The 8,256-nt window shown below is 49.0% G+C and overlaps 1 protein-coding gene and 3 non-coding genes across 8 annotated transcripts; all 4 read left to right on the plus strand.

The window, feature by feature from the left end:
* Positions 1–1,841: 1,841 nt before the first annotated feature.
* Positions 1,842–1,930, plus strand: trnay-gua (transfer RNA tyrosine (anticodon GUA)). Its single transcript is given in 2 exon segments — positions 1,842–1,878; positions 1,895–1,930. It is a non-coding gene; the product is annotated as a tRNA-Tyr (tRNA).
* Positions 1,931–2,033: 103 nt separating this feature from the next.
* On the plus strand, positions 2,034–2,122 carry trnay-gua (transfer RNA tyrosine (anticodon GUA)). The gene is given in 2 exon segments: positions 2,034–2,070; positions 2,087–2,122. It is a non-coding gene; the product is annotated as a tRNA-Tyr (tRNA).
* A 706-nt stretch (positions 2,123–2,828) lies between these two features.
* On the plus strand, positions 2,829–7,501 carry LOC147213664 (heterogeneous nuclear ribonucleoprotein A/B-like). 5 transcript variants are annotated; one of them, XM_086142126.1, is made up of 9 exons: positions 2,829–2,914; positions 4,295–4,484; positions 4,862–5,030; positions 5,112–5,270; positions 5,456–5,587; positions 5,704–5,809; positions 6,004–6,156; positions 6,481–6,583; positions 6,668–7,501. In XM_086142126.1, exons 2-8 carry the CDS (start codon positions 4,321–4,323, stop codon positions 6,561–6,563), a joined length of 966 nt encoding a protein of 321 aa, XP_085998252.1. In that variant the 5' UTR covers positions 2,829–2,914; positions 4,295–4,320; the 3' UTR covers positions 6,564–6,583; positions 6,668–7,501. The 5 variants fall into 5 exon arrangements, with proteins under 5 accessions (XP_085998252.1, XP_085998255.1, XP_085998256.1 ...); XM_086142129.1 differs by having other exon boundaries at positions 6,493–6,583; XM_086142130.1 differs by having other exon boundaries at positions 5,704–5,773.
* A 622-nt stretch (positions 7,502–8,123) lies between these two features.
* trnav-cac (transfer RNA valine (anticodon CAC)) lies at positions 8,124–8,196 on the plus strand. Its single transcript has one exon. It is a non-coding gene; the product is annotated as a tRNA-Val (tRNA).
* The last annotated feature ends 60 nt before the right edge of the window (positions 8,197–8,256 follow it).

Below are 8,256 nucleotides of genomic sequence, written 5' to 3' on the forward strand. Positions count from 1 at the left end.
ACCTCATCAAGTGTTCTGTGCAGGAAGTCATGAGATGTTGTGTTTTTGGACAGTGGCAGAAGTTGTGACCTTTCATGGCTCAGTTGGTAGAGCGGTGAACTAAGAGCGCTGGTTCAACTCCACCTGGAAGGAGTGCTTTTTGGGTAGTGTCCTCAAGACGCTACCTAAAGTGCACGGCAAAACTACCTAAAGCTTTTTGGGAAGTGTCTTTTCATACCTCCCTTCTGTCCTGAGGTCTCTTGAGTTCTTCCTCAGAAGAGCTCTTCAGAGTTCTCTTCCAGAGCTTTCTATCTGTCTTTTTGAAAGCAATGACAAAGCTTTGCTTGCTCAGTTGGTCGAGCGGTATCCTAATTTTCCCAGTTTGACTCCAGCCTGGAGGAGAACTTTTGGGGTTGTGATGGCGTCATAGTGACCTAAAACCTCAAGGTGGCAACTACTGGACTCCCGTAAGGTCGCAGGTTCAACTCTGGTTCAAAGGAAAAGTTTGAAACTGGTAGACTTTGATGGATCCAGCATTTGATAGTCAGCAGTGTTGAGTTTGTGAGGTGGAAAGGCAGAGATGTTCCATCAGCCATCCTAAGAACCCAAAACCAATTTGCAGAAGCTTCATTTGTTGGGTTTATTTGATTGAACGCCGACTCTTCAGCGAGGCTCATGCTCATTGTTTCTTTCTCTGCTGGTCACCAACCAACATCTTTCAGTTGCTTCTTGCCCTTCAGTCGAATCTGCCCTTCCAGATCAGAAGTTCCCAAGACCTGGTTCATGTTTTTCTGGATGAACCTTTAAGGTCATGACAGGCCTGGAGGTCGAAAACATCTGAGTTCATGTGACCTCGAGCTCAGTTGGAAGAGCGGAGGACCATAGAACCTCCCGAATAGACATCCTTAGGTTGCTTGTTCAACTAGTCCAGGGGTCGGCAACCCGTAACACCCAAAGAGCCATTTGGACCCGTTTTCCTTGGAAAAGAAAACACTGGGAGCCGCAATTACTGTTTGATGTCTAAAATAAAGGTACCACTGTATATATTGCTTTTTATTACCTTTAAACTTTGTATAAACAAGTGTGTTGCTTCAGAAATTCATATAGTATTGCGGAGAAAATTAAATTTTATTTATGTAATGGACTCATTCTGAGCTTTGGGCTTTCAGAGCGTTTAGCGGAGCCTTGACCTGAATTTTGAAAATAAATCGGGAAAAAATTCACTGTGTCAGTAAACAATAAAAAATAAATATTTGCAAAATATCTTCATAAATATTTATTTTACCTGGTTTATGGGACTTCTGCTCCTGAACTTCTGCGCGCAGCATCTGCACATCGGGACTTTACCGACTGGCGGGTATACCGGCTTCCGCCAGTGGGACGTTATTTTGAGCGGCGAATAATAATAATTAAAATTTGGATTAATATTTCAAGATCACAATAATCTTCCAACTTAGAACTAAGAGTTAAAAAAAGGGAATTAACACAAATGAAATACACTTCAATTAGATATTTATCATCTATATTCCCAAGCCACTCGGAGCCGCAGTGTAAAGATGGTTTGGTCCTCCTGGTTTGACTCGTTTCTTTCTCTGCTGGACACCAAACGGTGTCCTTCGGTCTCATTTCACTTCTTGCTGGAGTTTTGAGGAACCCGACTTGCCACATTTCAACTTCCCAAGATGTTTTGGAGATTTTGTTGGCCGAACTCGGCCGTTGGAGCGGAGAACTGAAGGAGCTTTCTGATAGGTATCTTTAGGCCATTGGTTTAACTCTGACTCATAGGCATGCAAAATTTTTAACTTCTAATTTGTTTGATGAAAAGGGGATCATTTCAAAAAGTGAAGCTTCCTGAACTGAAGCCTTCGATAGCTCAGCTGGTAGAGCGGAGGACTGTAGGACTGCAGCACCAGATATCCTTAGGTCGCTGGTTCAACTCCGGCTCGAAGGAAGACTTTTGGATTGTTGTCCTAATTTGTAGTCTAAATCTCAGACTTTTAACATCTGAAAGACTCTGCATTTGTATATTTCAATTGAACCACTAACCTTATACCCCTTCGATAGCTCAGTTGGTAGAGCGGAGGACTGTAGTGGTGCAGTGTCAGTAATCCTTAGGTCGCTGGTTCAAATCCGGCTCGAAGGAGACATTTTGCATTGTGAACACTAAAATTCACGAGAAACGCGTTCACGTTGCGCTGCGGACACTTTATTCATTCATCTAAGACTAAATCCCCTCTTCTTATCCTGACCTCACATCTCCCAGCTGGAGATTTAATTTCTTTAATTCTTCAACCCTCATCGTGAAACATAAATATCATGTAATGACACACTCATTCACACGTTCATCAGACACTTTTATAAACACAGATGATTTCATTTAACTCTTTTAAGTGAGTGAATAAATGAATGAGCGTCGCTCCTCCGGGGAAAAACGGACAGATTTCACTCTTTCACGACAAACATCGCGGGATCTCGGCTTTCACAATCACTCAAGCTTTGTCTGCAATTGCGCGGCAAAATCTTAAAAAAAAAGAGGGGAATCATGAAACGATACAGACCGAGTTTCGTGAGAGTCTTTTATTTGAAAGGTCGGAGGGAGAGGAGATAAAGACGTGCGGAAAGGAAAAGTCACCGCGGATCACAAAGCCGTCATATGAATACGGGATTGTAGGCTGCGGCGCCACTGCGAACTACAGGAAGTGCCGTTCGGCGCTGGTCCCGCCCCCTCCGGTGAAGCTACTCAAAATCAACCAATCACAGGAGATCTTTGTCCTCTCACTCGCGTTCCCTGGCCAATCACGGGCGCTGATGTTGGAACGCGCACCGGCGCCCGGGTACATCCGGTCGTATATAATTTGCCACGAGTTAGCGGCGAATTTGGAGAGTGTCCATTTTGAGCAGCGGCGCGGCGTCTCCTGTGTTTTTTTCCTTCACGGTAAGGACATTTTGCCGCTATCGCCGCCGCGTCGCAGGTGCGCGACGCTGGGCGACGTGCGCGGCATCGCCGCGGTGCGGCGGTATGCCGACCGCTGGGGTTTTTATCCGGAATAAGTCGCGCTTTTCGCTCGGCTCCGAAATCCGGCTAGCAGTTTCTGTAGCCACAATGGTGCTAATTTCCATTAAGACGGCCATTACGCTCCCGTCAATGAATGGCCCGCTCGTCTCCGCTAGCTAACAACGTAGCTCGGCCATCTTCGGCGGTTTGTGCCGGAGCTGCATTTCCTGCTTCACGTCGATCCCAGCGGTTATTTATTATTAAAAGATGTGTATGTTGCTATCTGTTAGCTCCGGCCTTCACCCCCTCCCCCGTGCGGTAACAACGCAAAGCGCGGTCCGCTCAAACGCTCAACATGGAGCTGAACGACTAACGGCGCTAGCTAACAGTTAGCTAACTATTAGCTAACTGCCAGCTTTGTTTACCAGGCGGCTAACAAACAAAGCCGTTTAATTATTTGCTGGCTTCGCCGCGGACCATCATTCCGCACGACCCGTCGCGGAAATCGTGCAAAACCCAACTGAGCTGGGCGCTTAGCTAGATGCTAGTAGCTAGTGTCGTTGTTTCACACGCACGGCGTGCGTCGTTACCGCGCATTGCACGGTAACAACGAAGCTAGCACAATTAAAGCCGCGCTAATGCTAACCCCGGATCTCCATGTGTTGTATTTAAACGTCTTGTTTTTAATTTCTTATCTGCCAAACGTGGTTATATGATAAGGACAAGCGGTTTGCATCCACCCAAAAGATAAAATGTCAACGAGATGCATCTCATTTCTAATGATTGTGATCGAGTCCCTGAAGGCATCATGAGGATTGTCTTACAGCAATATCTGGTTTTGTAAGGCTGGTAATATAAGTCTTGATATATCTCGTTTGTATTAATCATATTTTCTCTTATATAACTTAAAACTGAACATGCCTCTCATGCCTACCCGTGTGTCATTTTCATCCTCAGTGAACATGAAGGTTAAACAACAAATAAGATTAAATTTCGGCAATGTGAGTGATTTATATCTGAGATGGACTTTTTCCTGTCTTGACGTCCCTCAAACGTCCCTTGTGCTCCTTAACCCCCCGCCACCGTCAGGCAGGAAGCAAAGCGGGAGATCTATCGTCACATTGACGCCGTGAGGTATCCCGCTCTGTTCTGCAGGTCTTGAAGAATCCAGTGTGATTTGTTTAAAGAGAGGAACTTGGATTCAAAGTTTAAGATCAGCCTTCGTCTATTTTTAATCTGCCCGGGAGTGATATTTACCCTGTCCGATGTGAATGTGTGTTCTGTGTGAGTCGCGTGTTGAACTTTGGTTTCCGGTGTCAGTCTCTTCTACAGAATCCACCGTCAGAATGGCAGATGCGGAGAATCTGCTCATGGAGACATCGGAGCAGAACGGCGAGGGCGAGGAGGACCAGAACGGCGCCGAGCAGGAGTTTATAGGCGGCGAGGATGCCGACGACAGCGGCACGGACGGCGGCAAGATCGACGCCAGCAAGGAGGAGGAGGATGCCGGGTGAGCGCGGTGTTTGTTTGTTGGCCCCCGGCGTCGGGCCGCTGGCTTTTGCGTGGCCGAGGAATCGGACACTAACAAATTCCCGCCGCCATGACAACCCCCGCCCCCGCCCGCCACGGTGCTCTTTCTCTGACCAGCTGCTGCAGAATGCCGGGCCGGAGGTAGTGCTGTTGTAGTACTGCAGTTGTACTGCAGAAGAAGCAAACTCATCAGGTTCCTATGAAGACCTGGGTCCTCTCCGGGAAACCGGGTTCACCTGGACACCGCTGGTAGTCCGTGACGTTCCAGGTGGTCGTTCCTCGATCCAGGTGGTCGACGTCTTTGGTTTGGCGGATGAGTCCTTGACCCCCCTGCCTCCCTTCCTTGTGTGTTTGCAGCAAGATGTTCGTGGGCGGCCTCAGCTGGGACACGAGTAAAAAAGACCTGAAAGATTACTTCACCAAGTTCGGCGAGGTGTCGGACTGCACCATCAAAATGGACTCCAACACCGGCAGGTCCCGAGGGTTCGGCTTCGTCCTCTTCAAAGACCCCGCCAGCGTGGACAAGGTCCGTGGCGGTCTCCTCCCCGTCGCCGACGCCGCTACGGGTGGCTTCACCTTAAACCGCCCTTCTCTCACCACGGCGCAGGTGCTGGAGCAGAAGGACCACAGACTGGACGGACGTCAGATCGACCCCAAGAGGGCGATGGCGCAGAAGAAGGAGCCCGTCAAGAAGATTTTTGTGGGCGGCTTGAACCCGGAGGCGACGGAGGAAACCATCAGGGAATACTTCGGGGGCTTCGGAGAGGTCAGTGGAGCAGATGGTCTTCCACCTGGAGGTCCGACCGTCGTCCGGCTTCGGTTGGTGCTCGGAAAAGGCGTCCGTGTTGTTTTTACTCGAAGGTCTGGGTGATGACGGGCTGTAGGGGAACCTGGATCATCTCCATATGACTGTGCCTCTGACTTTAATAACGGCAGCTGTTTTTCTCCCAGATCGAGACGATCGAGCTGCCCATCGACCCCAAGTCGAAGAAGAGGAGGGGCTTCATCTTCATCACGTACAAGGAGGAGGCCAGCGTGAAGAAGTGCCTGGAGAAGAAGTACCACAACATCCACGGCGGCCGGGTAAGAAAGCGCACCTCCACTGAAAGGCGGCCAGAATTCACGAAGACGTGGTTCTAATTGAGAAGGAGGACATTGTTGTTTGTGACGTTCCTGAGATGTTCCTGTTCCCTCCGCAGTGTGAGCTGAAGATCGCCCAGCCGAAGGAGGTGTACCAGCAGCAGCAGCAGTACGGAGGAGGACGCGGCGGTGCGTTTGGCGGCCGTACAGGCCGGGGCCGCGGTGGTGAGGAGATTCACCTGGTTTCAGAGCCTCGTGGTTCTGATGTTCCTGCCGATGTTCTCGTTGCCGCCATCGGTTGGGCGAACGAACGAACGAACGGAGGAACGAGCGAGCGAATGTCCGCGGCGCGCCGGTAGAACCCGTAGAACCCGGGCGCCCCCTCCGCCTCCTTGACGCCGCATGTTCTTGGCATGCAGGTCAGAACCAGGGCTGGAACCAGGGCTACGGCAACTACTGGAACCAGGGCTACGGCAACCAGGGCGGCTACGGAGGCTACGGGGGATACAGCGGCTACAGCAACTACGACTACTCCTCTGGTTACTATGGATACGGCCCAGGATATGACTACAGTGAGTATGCGGAGAAGTTTGCGCACGAACTCTTTAACAGTACTCAAAGTGCGATGTGATTTTATCAGTCGTTCAGTAAGCTTGTAATTAGAAGATTTAGACCGTAAAGAGCCGGTTGGGTCATGGACAGAGGAGGGAGAGTGAAGATATTACTAGATAGAGGTCTAGAGGAAGACCAAAGTGAAGATGCATGGACGTCGTAAGAGAGGATCCAGAGAATAGGCTTAGATGGAGAAGCCGGACCCCGGAGTGTGTTCTTGAACCGTGTCCCGATGAATACAAACATATCTGACCTTGACTGGCTTCCCGTCACTTCCACCCCTGACCCCCCTGCAGACCAGGGCAGTGCCAGCTACGGGAAGACTCCCAGGAGGGGGGGCCACCAGACCAGCTACAAGCCATACTAATGATCGTGTGACCGTTCAAGGTAGGTCCCGACCCCCGCTGCATTCGCAGCCCTCCTCTAGTGACCCCCCGCCCCCAAAATGATGTTTCCTCTTCGCCCTTCCAGGACTTGAAAGGATCCGGTGACGCCGGCGGCCGGACAGAACCCCAAAACCCGGAACCGACAACCACCTCTTTTATGACAGACGACCATTTGTACAGAAAACATCCCAAATGTTAACTTTTTCATGTTTTTTTTTTTTTTTTTTTTTTTTTTTTTTTTTAAACCCTTTTTTCTTTTCCTTTTTTTTTCTTTTTGTTTTTTTTTTTTTTTTTAGTCTCCACCCCATCCTTTCCCCCCTTCGATGTCTCTCCTCCACACCCTTCCACATTTCCTCTGACGGAGGTGTAATTTTACTGTACTTTTTGGTACCTGTTTTGATTCTAATGTATTGTAAGGGTTGTATTTTACACGTCTGCCTTTTACAGGTTGGAGATCTCGGCGCTGTAAAGGAGCTTTTTTTTGACAAATAAAAGAAAAAAAAAAGTTTTCAGTATCGCTGCGCTGATGCTTGCAGGCTCCGGGGTGAACGGCGGCAGCAGCAGCAGCAGCGACAGCGGCGACGGTCAAACTGTCAATCAATTGAAATTTCTCTCCATTGCTGTGGACGCGGGGCCGGAGGCTGCACACCGACAGACTCTGAAACTTTTCTTTTCAAGGGATCTAAACGCCGTCGGGCCAGAAGGCAACGCAGCCCTGCGGCCCCCAACACCACCGCCACCAACACCACCTCCCTCCACCCCAGTCCGGCCCCCACACCTGAAGCGCCCCTTCCCAGGACGTTCACACACCTTGAACTTTTGTTTCCTGCTTTAGTTTGTCTTTATTTTTAAACTGTCAAATGTCTTTTTTTTCAGCTCGTGTCTTGGAGTTTATTAGTAATAAACAGTATCGATTGTTTCTCGTTGTATTCTTATTCTTTTATAGCTTAACGCGCCAAGGACCGGTAAAAAAAAACTCCAATTCCCACAACGCCCCGCGGCCGGAGTGAGCGGAAGTGACGTTAGCACGCATGCGCAGTTTGGTTTCGACGTATCGTACTGCGTCACAATACCCGCGGTCGAATGACGACACGATAACGAACGGTTCAGTGGAAATGTTGAAATTTAAAGAAGTCATCTAAATATATATATATATTTTGATCATTTAAGCTTTGAGAAATAAGGGCCAGACAATGATGACATAGGTGGCAGTAGAGGGAAATATGGCGGAGGAACACCAGGAAGTAGTGACGGACTGATTGCGCTGGAGGTCCGCGCAAACCCGCCCGACAAAATGATTTTTATTTTATTGTTTTTCAGTGAAACTGCCTTTTCTGAGAATTCCAGTTCCTCCTGCTGACGTTGACGTCAAGCAGCCCGCTTCTCTCAGTTCCTTCATCAACCGCGGCTGTGGAAGAAGACACAACGGCTTTCGGTCCGAGGACGTGAACCAGAACTGGACTTCCGGTCAGTCTTTCGTATTTCCGGTGGTGTCACACCTATGCTGACTTGATATCTGCTTCTGCGCATGACAGAAAGCAGTTTCCGTAGTGTAGTGGTTATCACGTTCGCCTCACACGCGAAAGGTCCCCGGTTCGAAACCGGGCGGAAACACATATTTATTTTCTTTGTTATTCAATTGCATCTGAAATGTCCTTTTCATTATTTTATTGT

The sequence above is a fragment of the Fistularia commersonii genome, chromosome 35, assembly GCF_037954325.1.
Source record: "Fistularia commersonii isolate RoL2024-O1a breed Wild chromosome 35, RoL_Fcom_v1.0, whole genome shotgun sequence".
In the NCBI taxonomy this organism is placed as follows: Eukaryota; Metazoa; Chordata; class Actinopteri; order Syngnathiformes; family Fistulariidae; genus Fistularia; species Fistularia commersonii.

Coding starts and splice junctions, on each gene's coding strand:
- LOC147213664 (XM_086142126.1), top strand. CDS start 4,321: ATGGCAGATGCGGAGAATCTGCTCATGGAGACATCGGAGCAGAACGGC. Junction 5,031..5,111: donor ACCCCGCCAGCGTGGACAAG/GTCCGTGGCGGT, acceptor ACCACGGCGCAG/GTGCTGGAGCAGAAGGACCA. Junction 5,810..6,003: donor TACAGGCCGGGGCCGCGGTG/GTGAGGAGATTC, acceptor CTTGGCATGCAG/GTCAGAACCAGGGCTGGAAC.